Raw genomic sequence first — 20,025 nt, 5'->3', positions numbered from 1 at the left:
TTCAACCCTCTGTGAAAAGTAAATAATCAGAGTTATACTTCATTTAAAGTGCAGCATTTGCAGGATAGACAGACAAAGGTGATGTAATACATCTGTACGATGAGTAACTCCATGGTCATCATTGTACCATAGGGGAATGGGGGGGAGGGGTGGGGTAATATGACTCATTCAGGATGAGTAAGATGTTACAGTTGGAAGTTACTTCCTTCATGAAAATATTAGGCTAACGTGTGATGGATGTTTGATTTTTAGCCTCCTGTCCTGTTCAATCCAAAAAATTATTTACGGAAGTTATAATAACAATCAATTATCCTTTTTTCTAAAGTCATTTGTATTACCCTCTTTTGTTCTAATATTTGCGGAAAAGAATAAGCTCAGATGTATTTGAGCGCTTTCCCTAATCCTGAATGGGCTTCGTCAGAGCAGAGGATGTTCACCGTGCGCAGCCGCGCGCTCTCACGCACAGACTTTGTCCGCCTCAGCAGGGAGCCTCTCTCCCCGCGCAGTTTTCGTTTTCAGCTTCGGTTGTTAGGAGGAGAGTCTGGCAGGATGGAAGCTCTCTGACCGCCTTCAGACCTCCGCACATCTCCGCCAGGCGCATCACGGTTTCCTAAGCAACGGCAGGCATACCTGTCGAGCTTCAGGTAGGCTTTCGGTTTCTGGCAGAGCTGCGCTGTTTCGAAATGTTGAGTGGAAATGAAGCGGGTTTAGGAGATCTAAACGCGCTCTGAAGCTTTTTCTGATTTTCAGGCTCCAGTCATGAGAAGAGAAAGAAGCTCGCGTCCTCTGTCTGTGCTGGTCTGCTTCATCGCTCTGTGGCAAACACGGTAAGTTTCTGACTGTAACCCATTGAGCGTTTTTAATTAATCTGAATGGATTTTTGCCTGCTTGTTGCGCACAGGAGAGTTTCAGTTATAGCAAGGTAAGGGACGAGGTTTCTTAAACAGCTGGATATGGTTGTTTTTTTAGTTTCTCCGTGCGCCCAGATCGTCATGAGTTATTAGACAATGATTCCTTAATCTCAGAGAAGCGTCACAATGAATCTCAAATCACAGATCCAATAAAAGCGCTGGAAGAATTTAATGTGTAGAATTAAATCTCAAAACTTCCAGGAAATTGAGAATATGGAAATAGAGCTGGTTTAATCAGACGACAGTTTATTTATTTATTTTTTTGTAAAGAAAAGTGAAAGACGCAGGATATTTCTATTCTATTTCATGATCATTTCCAATACCTTGAAAATCCGATGTAGAAATTAATTTGACAATAATTCTAAAATCATAATAATGAAATGAATATATACTTATAATAATTTAAATTACTCCTCTCATCCTTGCCTTTTAAATAATCATACATTAGAGAAAACTATGCACAACCCAGTCTAACGTAGATGCATGTTGTAACTTTAAGACAGTTGTCATTCGCATCAGTTTGTGTTTCTTTGGACAAGATCTGACAATGTTACGACAGCATTTTGTAGGAAGGCTACTTCTCAAATTTTGGCTAAATCTACCACTAAATTCACAAAAACTACAGATTCCTGAGCTGCACTCTTCATCTTTGAAAAGAAAACTTTTCCGAGTAAGTTTGGCTGCATTTCTAAGCCAAAGTGTGATGACAAAGCACCAGCTTGATTTTGGCCACTGAAGTTACCATTGTAACAAAATTAAAAACAACACCAGAAGGAATAGCATATAACTCTCTTCTGAGTCACAAGTTTTGATTAAATATAAACTGCATTAGTGCCTTCCAGGCACATTAAGTTTGATGGAAGAATACTAAACTGAGAAATCCATTTGGAGGTGAAGAGTTTCAGCTGCTACCCAATTCTCTCCACTTATTTCGTCATCTAAGGGACTTTTCCTTTCAGTTCATCTTGCTAAAAGTCAACACTTTATGCAGCACCAAGCTGAAACCTTGTTCATTTTTTCTTACAGATTGGATACATTCAGAGCTACATTGTTTAAGATGAAAGCCAGACAGACATAAATATATATATGCATTAATAAGAAAACCTTTTGCAAATCCAAAGCAGCATACTACTCATCATGAGTAAGTGATAAGAAGAATAACTCCATATTTTTTAAGTATTATTGCCTGGCAAATACAACCATTGCTTTATTGAGCCTTATACTCATTTAACTCTCATTAAATATAACTTTATGAGCCCATTTACATTATTTTGTTTTTTATGGAATCAAGATTTGTTAAATTTGTTTTTCAAATATTGATACAGGGTGAACACCAAAGACCCAGCTATGCTTTCCACAATCAGAATATTGATCGAACATATCAACAAGATCATGAGAAGGCTTCTGACTGTTTTTTTTTTAGATGAAAGCATCTTCATCCACTGTGATAGGAAAATAATTTGGGTTTCTTTAGAAATAACAACTACGTCAGATCTGTGTTACGTCAATTTCTAGGGTTAGATTCCATTTCAACTTAATATGTTAAAAGGAGGAAGTACTGGGTAGGTTTAATTAATAAAAACTCACATTTTATCTTCGGCGGATATGTACCAAAGAGTTACTAAGTAACCTACCTTTGATTTAGAGACTCCTGCTAATTACAGAGCAACATTAAACCCCTCTTCTTTCCTAAAATTATTTTAAAATCGATGCAAATTGTTTCAGTGAAGATTCAGGTGGAAAATCAGTTTGAACAGTTGGAGTCAGACTTTACAGGTCACTATAAACACTGTACTATAGCACTTTCAATGATATTGATGTTTTCACTACAAAAAAACATCAATATCTAATGGGTTTATTTAAAATATTATGAGGCAAAGTGTTGCTCTTCCTCATCAACAATTACAGCCGGATATAAATGTTTATAGGACGCCATGCTTTGTGAAATTTCTGCCTGAGTGATTTGCATTTTGGTAAGAAGGGTCAGGAAATCATGGCTCAGTGTGTTTATAAAATATGAAATGCATATCAGATTATTAGTGTATAAATATTTGCCCTTTCAGCAGGTGAAATATCAAAGGGTCCATGACCTGTCACATCAAATTTCCAAACAAATTATTTTACCGACATCCAGCTTTTTCTCACTTTAACAGCTTCAGCAACAACGACATTTGACATTTTGCCTGTTAAATTGGTGTGTACAGAATCCTGTTAAAACGTATGAGACGTTCTGATGCACAAAGATATGTTTCTCCTATTTAGGTCGAGAGCAGTTGGTAATTCAAAACAGAACTCCAAAGACATCGCAACATTTACCAAAATCCTGGACAGTCTCCTGGATGGGTACGACAACAGACTCAGACCTGGCCTTGGAGGTAAGATGCAGACAACTGAAGCGAGTATCAAATCAAAGCAACACAGACAGAAACTGGATAAATTTCAAGTTAATATGACTCCTCTTTGTAGAAAATGTATAATACATCTTTTTTACACTCAGTTTTTTTGTTCCACAAATGGTGACAAAGGTATAACAATTTTATCCTGACTAAAATGAGTCATTAAATGCCCAACATTTATTTCAATCTGTAGAGACTCAGACAGACAAAAGGGTAACCATTAGAAAAGTTTAATGACAGTATGATTTAAATGTTTGGCGCTCGGGCCCCGGCTAAGGACATTGATCATCGCAAACATTGCGATGGGCTTGGATGAGCATTCCGTATGCTGAGAGGAACGTCATCCCCCCGGGACCCGGCACTGGTGGTGGAGGCGATGAAGGATGTGGCCTGATGCTGTGCGAGTGGAGGTGAAGGTGGGTTGAGCTCTGCTGGAAAGCGCACGATGCCATGGATGGCGGTCCTTATCAGCTGGGGCTTGGACGTTGATTGGACGTGACGAGTCTTGGACTGGCGTTGAGCAATCAACGGTAATGAGCCGGAAGTTCCGGCTGGATGATGCAGGTGGGGCTAAAAGAGTCTTCCAGATTGAATTTGCGCCTATAGGCTTCATTTTATTTTATTTTTTCATGACCATATCACCTCTGGTGCAACAATTTCAGTTGAGATGGATTTTGTGTCTTTGGTAACTTTGACTGAGATTAAGTCCATAGTGAAGAACACTCAGTGGTGCATTAATATGAGCAATATTATTCATAAAGAATCAAAGTCTGCTTCCAGCTCTCAAGAAATGTCTTCCTAGTACAACACTCAATATTCAGATAATCTGATACTAAGATCAAATTTGTAATGCAGATCAGAAACAGTATTTTGAATCTACCGGTGTCAGTCACTGGGGAAAAAAAAGGAGGTTTCATATTTTAGACGAAAATGTAAATTATAATAGGATGCCTGTTGTATGGTGGAAGAGCTTGCTGCAGTTCATCCTCCTTTGCGCTACAATGAAAGGATCTGTGATACTGTCAGAAAATGCCTTTGTGCCCCTGTCAGCTCTTTAAAAACAGCATTTTAAAAGTAAATCTGCCTGCAGGTGAATCTATTGGGCTCTCTGCAGCTCTTAGCGTAATGAGCTATGCTACTGTGTATCTCAAATCTGAATAATTTGTTCAGTGAGAACATCCGCCTGGGTTGGAAATTATAAAACACATTCACGAGGCTGGTGGACTTTGGGCCTGGAATGATTGAGCTCATTTGGTTTGAACAGTTTCTCTTATTGGACTCAATGTCTAAGATTTGATGCTCTGGAAACAGAAAAACAGAAAAAAAGGGATGAATGGGGATCATTGCCTTCTCTCTGAAGGCAAAGAAAATTGTATTTAATGCATGGAGGTAACAGCTTAACCATTAGGTAAACTGTAAACTAAAGATAAATGATGGGGCGTGCTCCGGTGGCGTGGAGGGTAGCGCGCCCCACGCTTGGAGGCCTTCAGCCCTCGACACGGCCGTCGCGGGTTTGATTCCCGGACTCGACGACATTTGCCGCAAGTCTTCCCCCCTCTCCTTCCCCCTTTCCTGTCAGCCTACTGTGGTATAAGGGACACTAGAGCCCACAAAAAGAACCTCCTGGTGGGGGAAAAAAAACAAAAAAAGATAAATGATAACACTGGACTTTAGCTTGGGGTATAACAGAAAAGGCTGAAAATTTCATTTGCACACCACATTTTAGATTTAATTTTGAAAAAAAAAAAAAAAAAGAAAAACATGTAGAATTTACTTCCAATTTAAAATTATCCACTCCATTCTGTTAGTTTATTACCTGCAATCCTAACACAATACATAAATGCAGGTAGTAACATGAAAAAATTTAAGGGATATGAGTAAATTAACAAGGGACTGAATGACATTGACATTATTTTGGCAAGAAAATTAAAAACTGTTAAAGACTGTTCGTGGTGTAACATCTAAAAACAAAATTTTGTTTAAAAAAAAAATCAAAGCACTGTGATTGGACCATCAATCTGATTTTATTCAGACTGTTGGAGTCTTAATGTCACTTTAAGCACCACTGTGAACTGATTGCAGTAATAAAACTCTTCTTAAGTTGCGATCCTTAAAAGATTTATTTAATTTTGGCAACTGAAATTTCTCCTAACAAGTTTGTATAGATGTAATAAAATGTCACACAAGTTTGACAAACAATCCAGTGAAAATAGAGAGGAGAGGCCCACTGAGTCTTAGCTCAGATTCAAAAGAAACAATCCTGGCCTTCTCTATGGAGCAGTCCCATCTCTTTCCCACTTTAAGTATATTCGGGGTGCCTGGGAGTTTGCCTGACAAAAATGTTTTGTTGACTTGTAGAACAATTTAGACTACATCTTTTGTGTTGTCTTGGGGGGTTTACTTCTGCTCAAGCTGTTGAATGCATGATTTATAGATGGTTGAAAACCTCTGAAACTTTGTTGTCTGAGAATTTTCAATTGTTTCCCCTTTCCAGACCGAGTGACAGAAGTAAAGACAAATGTCTATGTGACCAGTTTTGGACCAGTGTCTGACACAGATATGGTAGGTCTTACAACACTATTATTGTACTATAAAATGCATAGTTTTTTTTTTGCTTTTACTTTTAATCATTACTTAAAGGGTTACAGGTGTAAAACTAAACGGTGTGCCCAAGCAGAGTTAACTGCCTAAGCAAATTGTTAATTGTCTCTGTGGTGCAGTCTATGAAGAGTATCTGTGTCATTTATTAGAACCATCTTACCACAATCAACACAAGCTGTTGTTTGTCTAGAAATTCTGCTTTTGGTTCAAATAATCTGCTATAAATCTTCCGCCAGTCTTCCTGAGCCAGTTTGGATGTGATTATTCACATTCAGATAAAATCTTCCAGACTGAAACACAGACAGAGAGAGAGGTTGCTGCCTGTACTGCTGATCTTGTTGCCATTGGAAACTCAGCCAATCCAATCAAAAGAGCGCCGACATGGCAAAGGTTAGAGTGTGTTATTAAAATGATATCTGAACATCCACCTCCATCCAGCTCTGATACACAGCTGCTGATTTGTCATATATAAATATATGACCGGTCATTATTGTTTACCAGCTCCAAACCTGCTGCGTGGCTTCATCTAAACCTGACACAAACAAAGGGATTTGTTTCCAGTGGGATGCAGCATTCCATTCAAATTTCTCAAATGGTTTTTTGATATTCTATACTGTTTATCAAGGCCCTCTGAAGATCTTCGCTCCTCAGAGACTTAGAATTTCAGGAATACGGGTTTTATTCGCAAAGTTTCACTCATCCCAACAATTTTGACTGGCTTCCTGGAATGAAATGTAAGGATGGGTGTATTTTAACGAGTGAAAACAAGAAGTACCTTAGATTCAGATTCAAGCAGTGATTTCAAGTTTTTGTGATTTGACTGATAACATGATTTGATACTACTGCTGAAAGTTATTTGACTTCAAGTCAGGGAGACCCTTCACTTTGCAGTTTCATTTCATAAAATGCATAAAAGCCATCTTTCCTGCCTTAACAGCCTTTCTTTTTTGCTTTCCACTACAATCTGAGCCCATTCTCTGAGCCCACCTGGTTCTCCTCAAATATTTAAGTGACACAGAGCACAAAGATGGAAGTGGCTGTGTTCGAGACTGCACCTTCAAAGGAAGAAGAGTGTCTCATATTTAATACATGCCCATGTCTCCATCAAAATTGCAGCAGATAATTGCACTCCACCACTGTGTGTATTTCTTCTCTGTGTCTCTGATAGTTGTGCTCTGATACACATCCTTCAGATTGGATGCTCCCCCGCTGATCTTTTTGCATGATTGTTTGTGGATGTTTGTCTTCGCTGGTTTATTTGAGCTCATCAAAAAGCAGACATGCAGAGTTGCTTTGGAAAGCTAACCAGGAAATTGCTGCATTTTCTCAGTGACACAGCGATGTCTCTTCTAATTACATAGCTAAGGATTTGTGGAAAACAATGCCTCTTCAATGTATACTTACAATATATACACTGAAGAGAGGAGAGCTGTGTGGTTGGGGATATTTTTTCACCTCAGTGAACAACTGTGAACATGTTCAGTCATCTCTAAGAAAAAAATGCCTTCAGTATTTGAATTGGTAGCAGACGAGTTAGAGGCAAAATCTTGTTTTTCATATAGCCTACCATATGAACAAATTTTTTCCATTAAAACCTCATTTGTAGTATTATTTCAGACTGGAGAACTAGTAGTACACAACCATGTATGAAAGAAAAAGTCAGAAATGTAAGGTAATATTTTAAAATCGAGACTCTCAAAGCTGCATAAAACAACCAAAACCTCTCACTGTGGGGACAGTTTTGTACCGAAGTTTGTCTCTGAAAGTTACTGCTGGATCTCATGGACCCATTTGAAAACAAAGTTAGTTCCTGCTGAAGTACTGTGGACTAATAAGAGGAAACAGAGCAAACTGGAGATGCTTCCACTTAGATGGAGGGGAAGGTCTCTGTGATTTTGATGTAAACCTGGGATGGCACTCGCCTTAGGCAACAGCTGGATCTGACACTGACAGATGTGGCTGGACCCACCCAGGTGTCACACGACGTCAAGCTGTGATCTCACGATAAGCTCAGTCGTGACAGAACTGGACTGAGTTCTGAAGGACATTATCAACATTATATGATCAGGTGTAATTTGCTATTTTGGGTACAAATGGACTGTCCATAAATTCTAAAAGGTTATAAAAGTCCCCGTAACCTGCATGTTACTAAAAAATCTTTGAATAACTGTTGAAAAAATATAAAAATGTTTAAATTGTTTTCAGGGACATAGTTATAAACCTTTGATTTTTAAACTGAATGAGATCCAGCATGTTTGGCAGGCTTTTTGGCATTTTACTACTTTTGCTAAATTGTTTAACTACGCAAGTCTTCCTTTGTTGGTTGCTTTGAATATTGTACCTCAGTAAAACCCAATTGCCTCTGCCCTTCTTTCAGGAATACACAGTGGACGTCTTCTTCCGTCAAAGCTGGTTGGACGAACGGCTGAAGTTTCATGGACCAATGAACACCCTTCCTCTCAACAATCTGATGGCCAGTAAGATTTGGACCCCTGACACATTCTTTCATAATGGCAAGAAATCTGTGGCCCACAACATGACCATGCCCAACAAACTCCTGAGGATCATGGAGAATGGAACGTTGCTCTACACCATGAGGTACCTGGCTTTCCACCTCTGTTTTTTTCTATTTGAAGACACCAATGTCAAGTTACAAACTTCAACTTGCTTCATTTGGGTAGAGTTGTCTTTGATGGAGTGTTGGTGGTGAGCTGGTGGAGACCTGCTTCTACATTAAAGTCAATCTCCTACAATCGTGACACTTATTGCTGCTCTTTGTGTTTTCAGATTATTCTTCCCTGGTGCATTAATGTACTAGTTCCAAATGTTAAGGGAGATTTGAGAGCACAATGCAACAGACATCTTTTCTGTGCAAAATATTTTCAAGAATTCTTTGTCATCTTAGCTCTCTGACACAATTTCATCTGAAAAAAATTTCAGATTTTTGACTGTGTTCAGATTGAAATTAGTGAAAGTGCATGGTATTCACACACTTACATTATTTGACTGGGGCATTTCAGTGCCTTTAACACTTTTTTTGGCGAGTCTGTTGTTGATTTACGGCTGTATGTAGGGTCATTGTCCTGTTCATGACTGAGTTTGCTGGACCAATGACCTCACATTTGACTTTGTGTTGCATGACAAAACTCCTGATTTTGGAGATGTAGACACACTTGATTCATTTCATGTGTTGCATTTCTTAAATTCTAACAGTGGACTTCGATTTTTCTTCATTGTTTTTTTTTTTTTTTTTTTTTATTTGGTGTAGTTTTTGATCCATAAAGCATAAATATATTTTAGCAAAATGGTTTTCCTTAGTCATAGTTTTATGCACTAAAAGCACAATCTTTCTTGTTGATCTTGCAGGAAGTATCCCAGTGAGTATGGGTTGTTTGCTCAGACAGACTCCATCTGTTTGCCAAAGGCATCTACTGACCTTAAAGGTGGCAACAGATCTGGGTTCCTTCAGTCTGATAGAGCTAATTTAAGGACTTCACCCATCAGCTTGTTGCTTCATTCAGTTGGCTCCCACCTAATTTGCTTGTTGCCCAGCAACTGCAGATGTTTATAACAGCCTGGGCTCCACAATGACAGCATCTTGTTAAAACATAACCGATTTTGAAGTTATATTTAGTCATCTTTATGGACTCATCATTGTATTATACTTCATATATAGTTAACATATCTACATGACACTGAAATCTTTTCTACAGTCAGTCAGTTGCAATTTCATTATGATATCCAATGACCTTAGGATACATGTCTTCTGGTGTACGACACAAACATCCAAACATGCTTTATGAAGATATTTATATTTTTTGCCAGGTTAACAGTTCAAGCTGAGTGTCCCATGCATCTGGAGGACTTCCCCATGGACTCACATTCATGTCCTCTTAAGTTTGGCAGCTGTAAGTGTTAAAATCTGCAGAATCAAACTCAGAAAAAATGGATAGACAGATGGATGAATGGATTTTCAGTCTTCAGCTGTGGAGATTTTAAATGACTAATCACCACAGTCATTTCTAATTGTTTTATGTTTGTATTATCTCTGCATCAGATGCCTACACAAAGACAGAGGTAACTTACATTTGGACAAGAAATGCCTCCCAGTCAGTAGATGTAGCAGATGATGGGTCCAGGCTCAACCAGTATGACTTGGTTGGACAGACTGTTGGAAAGGAGACCATTAAATCCAGCACTGGTAGGCACCTAATCAGACAAAGACTATCAAAAACACTCAAACTGGTGATTCCTACATTGGTTTCTGTAGTACTATGAACTCAAAATCTGATCTTTTATGGTCTGGTCTTTTATACATTACAAATTAATATAAATAATGCAATTCAGAAAAGTTCTTTAATCAAAATTTTATGGTTTTGGCAACATAATTTATTCACCAGTTCATCGTTGGTATTCATTTCATGCAGTTTTATGTTCCAAATATTTTACATACTCATTCACAAGCCAGTGTGGGTGAACCACATGGTGGGAGGAGAAGCGATCGTCATACCATATCTTCATTTGCGTTGGAGGTGTTTCAATTTCAGATTTCACAGTTACTGAAGTGTTTTCTTTTAGCCACTTTCCTTCAATGGGATTAAATTGAGTTATTTTCAAGTGTTGTAGCAAACAAGAAGAATGAAGGCTGGAGATAATCCCAATATGTATTTAACTCAGCAGGCAGAAAATAGCCCTATCAGTTTTCTGCAAACCGTAGTTATAAATGCAGCAAACACTCCAAAGAGTAAAAATCAAATACAACGTTTGTATTCTTGTGAATACAAGTATATCAAAACCAGGTGATAATCAATAAATGATAACTATCCTCTCCATTATTTTCCTCTGTTCTTGACATGAATATATTATTATGTCAAGTGAACCTGTTCCTATGACTCTCAGGTGAATACACAGTGATGACGGCTCATTTCCACTTAAAACGGAAGATTGGATACTTTGTGATCCAGACGTATCTGCCCTGCATCATGACAGTCATTCTATCCCAGGTTTCCTTCTGGCTCAACCGGGAATCAGTGCCTGCTAGAACAGTGTTTGGTGAGTATTTTGAAACTTTGAATCTGTTATTTAAGTGAAATAAAGGATTTAAAGATTGCAAACACTTTGGAAATCCTGACCATCAAAAGAGGTGAAAAAAAAAAAAGTCAGAATCAGATTAATTCAAGAACTTAATGTCTGTATTGCTTCACAAATCTTGGTGACAGTGAATCAAAAGCAACAGAGATGTAGAGGCTTAAACCCTATTTAATTTCTTCCTAAAAATTTTAATGTGCATGGTTATTTGCAGAGTGAACATGAAAGAGAACGCACATTAAAACTCTTTACAACCGTGTCTACACAAGAGTGTGCACAGCAGGAAAGCAGGAGAGCAGAACAGCAGCAGCTGCAGTAGTTGTCTGAATCTCGACACCAACTATTCAGATAAAGGTTTGAGTGTTAGCTCAGCTCTGTTGTGGAAATGTCAATTTTCCACTTAAAATTTTCAAATTTTATGGATGTAAAGTGCAAAAACCTACACTTGAAAAATAAATGCAGACAACATTGAATTTCATGACATTTTATTTCTCTTAAGTAAATTGTTCTTATCTTTGTATAAAATAACTACATTCACATTCCAATATAAATATCTCTGTGTGCGCATGCGTGTGTATGTGTGTGTGTGTTTATATCAGTTCAGTACATTGCTGAGTTTTTAATGAAAGCAAGTAAAAATCTGTTCTCATATGATTATTTCCTTTGTATAATAAAAGCAGTATAAAACAACCTATTTAGTCTTACACAAAAATATAATGGTCCTCATTCTGAAATTATGCTTTACTTTCTTGGCCACCCAAATATTGGGGTGGTGTGAGGGTTTTGGAATGTTTTTTTTTTTTTTTTTTTTTAACAGAACCTGGACAACTTCCAAAAATTGATGAAGCCATAAACTTTAAGATCAGGGAGCAGGACAATTTGATCTCCAGCACACCACCAACTTCACCGCTAAATGATTTCCCCAAGTACTCCCTGATCTGATGTTTCTGTTATGGGTCTTATTCCAGTGACTTATTTATTCATTTATATGTTTAAATCCTTATTCAGTGAATTAAACCCTTCTTAGGGTCAAAGATCTTGTTTTCCAAATGTTTTCTGGCCAAGACAGGCAGCAGCAGCACAGAAACAAAGTTGTGGCTGTGAAACATTACACATGAAATGGATGATATATTGGTGTCTGGTTACAGAAATTTAGGAACACGCAGGGTGTTCTGTGTTGGACTTTGGGGTCTGTATTTTCTTGGTGCATTTGCCAGAGAACATATAATAAAGTACTCAGTTCATTTTATGTTTCTTTCCAGGAGTGACCACAGTTCTCACAATGACGACCCTGAGTATTAGTGCCCGTAACTCTCTGCCAAAGGTGGCCTACGCTACTGCCATGGACTGGTTCATTGCAGTCTGCTATGCTTTTGTCTTTTCTGCTCTCATTGAGTTTGCCACTGTTAACTACTTCACCAAGCGAGGCTGGGCTTGGGATGGAAAAAGTATTGTCAATGACAAGGTAAGTACATTCATATGAAAAACATGTGGACATCCCATTAAATGTCATGTGCTATTTCATCCATATTATAGTCAGATTCAATCATAGATAATGGGTGGGAGCTTCTGAAAGAGACAGATGTCCAATTTCAAGGTGTAAAATTTCATAAGCAAATTTCTACTAAATTATCTTTGATATTTACAGCATTTTTATAACATCTAAGGGTAGGACAATTACTTGATTGTGCTATAAAATGGCAATATATGCCCAGAAAATACATAATATGGCCGCTTTCACATCTTGCAGACTGGTATTATGTTGAGCTTTCTTGAAAAACACATCTCAGCATGTTGGCAGATGTTTTAAATGTCTATTACTTGCAAAACTTTTTTTGGAGAGTGGAATGATTCATTTCAAATTCTTCTAATGTCCTTTCCAGGCCTTTTTCTATTTTTCCATGGTGTTCACTGTCACTTCAATAACCAAACCAAACTAAACATCTGAGCTTTAATTAGGAGAAATCAATTTCAAAATACTAGGTGACAATAATCAACCTAAATGCAAACAAATTTCATGTGATTACATTTATGTGCCCTTTTTACATTTTACTTGTGGAGGTGTCCTCACCAAAAAAATGTTTTAGAAGTGCTTTATTTTGCTTTCCATTTTTTAAGTTATGCAACTTAATCTCCTAGTTTTACACTATTAAACCAGAAGATTAAATTCAGATTGAACTGAAAAAAAATATCAAATCAAGACAAAAAAAACAATTCCAATCTATTGTATTCATTAATAAATAAGTAACATACCTTTTTCTCATAGTTTTAAATTTCTTCAACTGTTTTAATCTACCTGCAGAAAAAAGAAGCGACTGTCAAGAAGGAGAAGAACACCTACGCCGTAGCTGTGGCAAACTACAAGCCCAACATCACTAAAGACTCAACACTGCCCACCATCTCCAAGTGCACTCTGAACGAGCCCAACAAGATCACAGGAGGAACGAAGCCCGAGCAGAACAAGAAAACCTTCAACAGCGTCAGCATAATCGACCGCATCTCCCGTATTATGTTCCCTGTGTTGTTTGGCACCTTCAACCTAGTCTATTGGGCCACTTACCTGAATAGAGAAAAAGTAATCAAAGACCTGGATCCATCTAAATGAACAGCAAGGGCCCAGCACAACAACATGTCACACATTCAAGACAACAACGCTTAATTACAGCTGCTTTGGTTACATAAACCAACCTTCGCTCATTACTGGACACAGTTTTCTGCCAGTATAGATACACATTTCTAAATAACTTTAGAGTACACAGAATTTTCATTAAATCTTTTCTTAAAGATATATTATGAAGAAATCATATAAAATACTGCATAAACCAGGATAACTGAAATGCTGCAGGGTATAGTGTTCTGCGGTTCCCCTCAGGTTCAAAGAGGTGTTTTCTCTTCACCTTTACTAAGTTTACAAAAGCTCTTAGAAAAATAACTGTCCACAATCTGCTTGGAACCAATCAGCAAAAAGATGAGGCAATCAGATGTTTATGATATCAGGTGAGCTGTTCAGTTTATGGGAATGAGCATTCCAAGAAAAAGTACTACAATAATCACAAATAGTTGATTTTTTTTTTTTTTTTTTTTTTTTTTTCAAATACTGTGTAAACACACTCAGACATATATATTGATATATAGTTTAGCCCAAATATTTACATACATTGTATGAAAGGAAGCTGCATGGTGGCACAGTTGTTAACACTATAACACAGGTTTTGATGCCCAGCCTCAGTTTTTTTTTTATGCATGGAGTTTGCATGTTCTCCCTGAGCATGGATGGGTTCTCCCCAGGTACTCCAGCTTCCCCCCACATTCCAAAAACATGATGGTTTGGTAAATTGGTTACTCTAAATAGCCCCTATAAATGTGTGTGTCCGTGTATTATTTGTCCTGTTTGTCTCTGTGTTGCCCCGTGATGAACTGGTGACTATTTCCAGGGTGTACACCTCCCAGGCTATCAATCCAGCTCGATGACTTCTGAAGGTAAGCACCCCCGGATCCTGCAAGGATAATAGATAGATGTGATAAATGATGTATAATAATTTTTTCTCAATGTCTCATATTAACACCAAATTTTCTTGTTTTTGATCAGTTTACATACAGTACAGACCAAAAGTTTGGACACACTCTCTAACTGAATTAAATTAGAATTGAATTAGAAGGCGTTAGAATTCAATTAGAATTCTAACTGAATTCTAATTGAATTCAATTAGAAAGTGTGTCCAAACTTTTGGTCTGTACTGTATGTAGCACCAACATAGCACCAATTCTATAATGCTGATTCACAACAAATGCCATGTCAAAGCACTTTACAAAATAGACAAATCCCATTGATTGACAGAAATATAAAGTCAATTCAATCCATCACATAGACAGATTTAAAATTAACTGCAATAACTGTTTAATCCTACAAAAAACAAAGCAGTAAAGTTCAGTTTATTAGGTCAATCGGTAAAATATTTTCCATCTAAGGAAACCTAGCCAATTGCTTCAAGTTGTTAACGTTGCAGAAATCGCTCATACATGTGGGGAAAGTGGAAAGGAAAACTCCCTCATGTACACCCTGAGAGCCTGGGGTCAAGGCATCCCAAGCTTCTGATTTCTTAATGTACGACATTTGAATTAAACAGAAAAATGAGGATGTATGTCAAGGCAACATCTCAAACACACTGTGTCTTTGTGTGAAAACCAAAATAAATTAGCCAAGATTTAGTTTGGCAGATTTATTTTTGCCAACATAAATCAGTCAAGATATTAGTAAGAGAGTACTTACTAATATCTTGTAAGTACATTCGTAAGTCAAGATATTAATAAGAGAACTGTGGATATTCCTAAGTCTGGTCCTTCCATGGGAACAATGTTGAGATTCCTGAAGATATCATGTTGTAGAAAACTGATTGAAACAATTATGTAAGTATAATCACCATGGATGTCCAACCATTATGCTGTTCAGAAAGGCGTCAGATTCTGTTTCCCAGAAAAAAGCATGTTGTTGTGCTAAATGTTTGAATCAAACGTAGGACATATTTTGTAAAAATGGTGACTACAGTAGCTAATAGTGGTATTTTCCACAGTGAAACTCATCTTTTACTCCATGGACTACGAGGCCACTCAGAAAGGAAGAAGTCAAAACTCAAAAAGCAATATAGAGTTCACACTGTGCAAATACACTCAGTGGAGATGCTAATTAGTGGAGATGTGCTTTTGTCTGATGAACACTAAATGGAAAGATGCCCAATGATTCAAATGTTAATTATTACATTTGGAAGAAAAGAGGGAAAAATAGGGGAGGAAAATAGTGTTATGTGGGAATAGTGACGCAAAATCTCAAAACATCAGTCAGAAAGTTAAAGTTTGGGTGCAAATGGGTCTGACAAAGAGGCGATGACTGAGTCATGTTGCCAAATTAATCATGAAGTGTCTTAAGTAGAAAAAAATACTGATTTGAAGTGTTCATTACAAAGCCTTGATTTCAACCACTTAGAAAATTCTAAGTGGTTGAAAAGGAGTGTATGAACAAAGTGACCTACAAACCTGGCTCAGTTACATCAGTTCTGTGATGACAAATTACAACACAATATCATGAGAAACATTTTTTCATAGATAGGTTTAAAAGAAGGTAATTATAACAAAAAGAAAAATATAAATTCCCTCTTTAAACTGTCTTACTTTTAATTCAAGAATCTTACAAACAAAAATAATTTTTGCTTTTCTAACTGACCTGAAATAAGAACTTTACTCAGATCTTATATTAGTGAGAACAAAATGTTATGTTTTTATTCAGTGCATTTAAGTATCTGGTTACAACTGTAATTTGGACCAGAACCGCTGCCTGGTGGAAATGTTGCTATCAGTGTGTTTTTAGGAGGTGGCAGTGGACTAAAGAAACTCCCTTTAATATGATGTCCATAAATAAAACTCATACATATCAAACTTTAACAACTAGTTGAACACTTGCACATCAATACCTACCCCTACTTTCTCAGAGGACAGAAGAGTTTTTCGCATCCATTGTAGTTGTGACTATATTGAAAAATTAACAACAATAATAGGCCTTATAAACCTTAGTAATAAGATCTAAATAAAAGCGATACTTTGAGAACTGTAAAAAGAGAAATCGAAGGGTTTACATATTGTAGCAGTAATCCAACAAAGTTTTCATTCAACATCAAACCTAAATATACTAGGTTTTCACTTCTGCTGACGCTTTCAGATGAAGTGTGGTAGAAATAGGTTTGGAGACTTCACTGTGTTACAGTTTGTACAGCTGTTTGATGTAGCAAAGCAGTTGAAACCAGCTTACAAATCATCTGTTCGCTTATGGCTAGCTAATACCTGCAACTCAGCTGAAACGTAAAGATATTATAGGTTCAAATGCAGTGCGGATGAACTTTATATGTTGGTAATGGGCCAAGAGAATGAGGATTTCTCTACATATGGAGGTGACCTCTGTAAGCATGAAGGTCCATATATCTTTGGATAGTAAATCAGAGTGATTGGTTAATTGTGGCTTAATCTGTAGTAGTTACAGTATTGTTCAATTTTGTTCCCAATGTCCTATGAGCTTTACCCCCAAAATTTAACATTTTTTCAGAATGTCTGTTTAACAGAGAACCCTGAACCTGAACTTGCTGGAGGGAATGAATGTCATTTCTGACCTGAGAACACTTTACAATCCCCTGAAAAGCTCCAGGAATAAGCTAAGGGAACTCTAAATTCAAAAAGGGGAATTAATTTCCGATATCCAACAGAGATTTGACAAGGAAGCAAGTTCTTTCAAGTGAAAGTCATTACTGAGAAACAGAGTACTTGACATGTTATGCTTCAAGAAACACTAGTCAAATGTAGCATGATTGCCTCTGGAAAATAAGCTCAGAGTCTACAAGCCAACAGTTACTTTGCAGATGTAGAAATTACTGGTACTAATGTGTTTTACACCCTGATTTATTTTCTAAATACTGCTTGGGCATTTTGAGCATGTGCCTTAATCAACCAGCAGATGAGTGCTTAATGAAATTCTCGGCTGTCTGGCAGTGGATTTTAAATTTTGATTTCATGTTTTGTTGCATCCATTGTCTAGTATAATGCGTATCCAAGTCTTTTACTTCAATTTAATACTTAATGTGAAGTCCTCATCTCCATTTACGTAAGACAAGAAAAGAACCTTGTTGTGGGTGGAAGACAGTGTCCTCCACAGTTAGGCAGATTCCAAAACTGGTTAAGGATTTCTATGTGACATCACTTATCACAGTGATGTTTATGTTGCCATTTTGGATGTCAGCATGCCAACATAAAAAGGGTAAGACAAACTGTCAAGAATGTTTCTGAGTTTTAAGTGAGACAGGACAATGTGTTGCTATGATGCCAGTATTGAATTATCGAGAAGCTCCATCATTTTCATTGCCAAACAGAAAATGCTAAAGAGAAGGAGTACTTATGGAGTTGCCAGAGTTTAGTAATCCCAATACCTCATCACCGTGCCAGGTATTTTTGCTTGGCAGAATAAGCTAAGTTACCCAGCCTGCAGGATAGATCGAAGCTGAGAACAGGCCTGGCTGAAGAATTACAAACACTTTACCTTCACTAATTGTCTTTTTGACAGTTTGCACAATCCAGAAATCTGATTCAACCATTTAACTCTCAGCAGCAAATAAACAATGTCTACAAAATAGTCATCTTTTCTATCTGAATTAGATTGTTTTACAGCAGCACAGCTGGTGTCTGTCCCAAAACTTTATTTCACTTCTGTGGTTATCAGATCAATATTTATAGTTAAGGTAGATATCCAGTCTAGTAGTTTATGTTACATAACAAGTTCTGCAGTTCTGCAAAAAAGCATTTCCCCTTTTACGGAATTTTTGTTTTTGTTACTTCTCACACTTTCATATTTCCAATTATAAGACTGATTTCATATGGAAAACAGTTTTTAACCAACAATGTTAAAAATAGCATTTAGGAACACAGCTATCTAAGCTGAACCCCTGTATTACAGGGGGTATTTTCAAAGAAGAGTTTGTTAAAATTCATGCACAGTGATGTAAAAGAATAATTGCCAATTGCTGTAAATGTTACCGGTGACAGAACCACTAGGTAGATTCAAACAGTCATAGAACCACACAGTTTAAATCTATAAGAGGGTAAATACTTTTTGACATCAAAGTATATCATGTGACATAAGCTGTGCTACTTATAGTTGTGATAACCAATGAAATAACATTGAATATTTTGTTGTGTTGCTGTAAGATGTTCTAATCTCTCAGGAAAGAAAAAAAATATGTGTGGAAAATATGTTTTTCACAGTATTTCCCAATGGCACAGCTGCAGATCCTCTGTCTGTGCTTGTGGCTTTTGTATTTTTATGTGTCTGCTAACACTTGCAGGGATGATATGGACCCAGTGTTTCTAGATGTAACGATCTAGTTTTTTCTTCAACATCTGTGCTGCAGTTAACAGTCTACAGCCAACACGGGTGTTAATAGAAGTTTGAGCTTACCCTTGTCACCTTCTTACTTTCTATGAAGAAAACAATGATGTCATGCTACAAAATGCTATAATAGTAAACCAAACTTTGAAATTTCTTCACCACACCAACAATATGTTCATTTGGTAATTTGTGCTCTTCTCTCTGCTTCAACTGTTGCAAATCAATGTGTGCTATTTCAGTAGTTTAGGTTTGTATAATGCATACTTTTTCATGAGGCAGCAGAAAGTGAAAAGTGTAGTAAAAATCAATAAGATGTTGGCTCATTAGGTCACAGTAATGTGGCCCTGGATTACCAACATTTTTTTTTTGTAATTCTTTTAAGACTTCACTGCTCAGCGTGTAGCTTTTTCAAAGCACATGCTATCCATCTTTCCTTCTCTAGTTTTAAGTTGCATACTATGAAAGATTGTTCTGATTGGATGCACGTGTTTGTTTCTATCAAATTTGTACTTGCTGTCTTGATGTCTGTCTTTGTGGTGTTATTGTTTTTGTTTATTGGCATTATTCTATAAAAAATGTAGCACTTAGAAGGACTTACTCTCCTATACATTCCCTTCAACAAAAAAACACTGTGTTAGCACTAAAATATATTGAATACTATGTATGTGTAAAATTGCAATCCTTTTAAATGACATTTCGTTGAAAGCAACTTTTATGCATCTATCATATGTGTAGCTATATGAACACTGTGCTTTTGAGATACTTTACAATTTATTGGTATTTTAGAGGAGTGAAGATATTTTGTTTATGCACATTTATGTATGCTTGAAACTTTCTGTGTATGATTACCAAAATAGGAGTCTTTTTGTGCTGTTGTATTTTCAAAGAAGACTAAATATTTCTGTAATAAAGATGATGCAAATAACTCAAGTTAGATATTTTTTCTTCTCATTTTTTATCTTGGTAAAAGGGAAATTTATTTTTGCTGGAATGGAAATTCTTAAAATAATGTGTAACCCCTTTAGTTTATCTATGGATCTTCATCCCAAAAAATAATTAATTTATATTTTAATTTTATTTTCATATGTATCACATGCATATCATGTGT

The 20,025-nt window shown here is 36.8% G+C and overlaps 1 protein-coding gene across 2 annotated transcripts; it reads left to right on the top strand.

Moving 5' to 3' along the window:
- The first annotated feature begins 515 nt into the window (after nt 1-515).
- Nucleotides 516-19,837, top strand: gabra2a (gamma-aminobutyric acid type A receptor subunit alpha2a). Of its 2 annotated transcripts, XM_044143296.1 has the most exons (10): nt 516-644; nt 751-827; nt 3,174-3,286; nt 5,802-5,869; nt 8,286-8,506; nt 9,734-9,816; nt 9,966-10,109; nt 10,808-10,960; nt 12,259-12,461; nt 13,299-19,837. In XM_044143296.1, the coding sequence occupies exons 2-10, from the start codon at nt 760-762 to the stop codon at nt 13,599-13,601; spliced, it is 1,356 nt and encodes a 451-aa protein (XP_043999231.1). In that variant the 5' UTR covers nt 516-644; nt 751-759; the 3' UTR covers nt 13,602-19,837. The 2 variants fall into 2 exon arrangements, with proteins under 2 accessions (XP_043999231.1, XP_043999232.1); XM_044143297.1 differs by lacking the exons at nt 516-644; nt 751-827; nt 3,174-3,286 and adding an exon at nt 6,184-6,298 and having other exon boundaries at nt 5,848-5,869.
- Nucleotides 19,838-20,025: the final 188 nt, after the last annotated feature.

This window comes from Gambusia affinis, linkage group LG16 (assembly GCF_019740435.1).
Source record: "Gambusia affinis linkage group LG16, SWU_Gaff_1.0, whole genome shotgun sequence".
Lineage (NCBI taxonomy): Eukaryota > Metazoa > Chordata > Actinopteri > Cyprinodontiformes > Poeciliidae > Gambusia > Gambusia affinis.
This window is presented reverse-complemented; position numbering and strand designations above follow the sequence as displayed.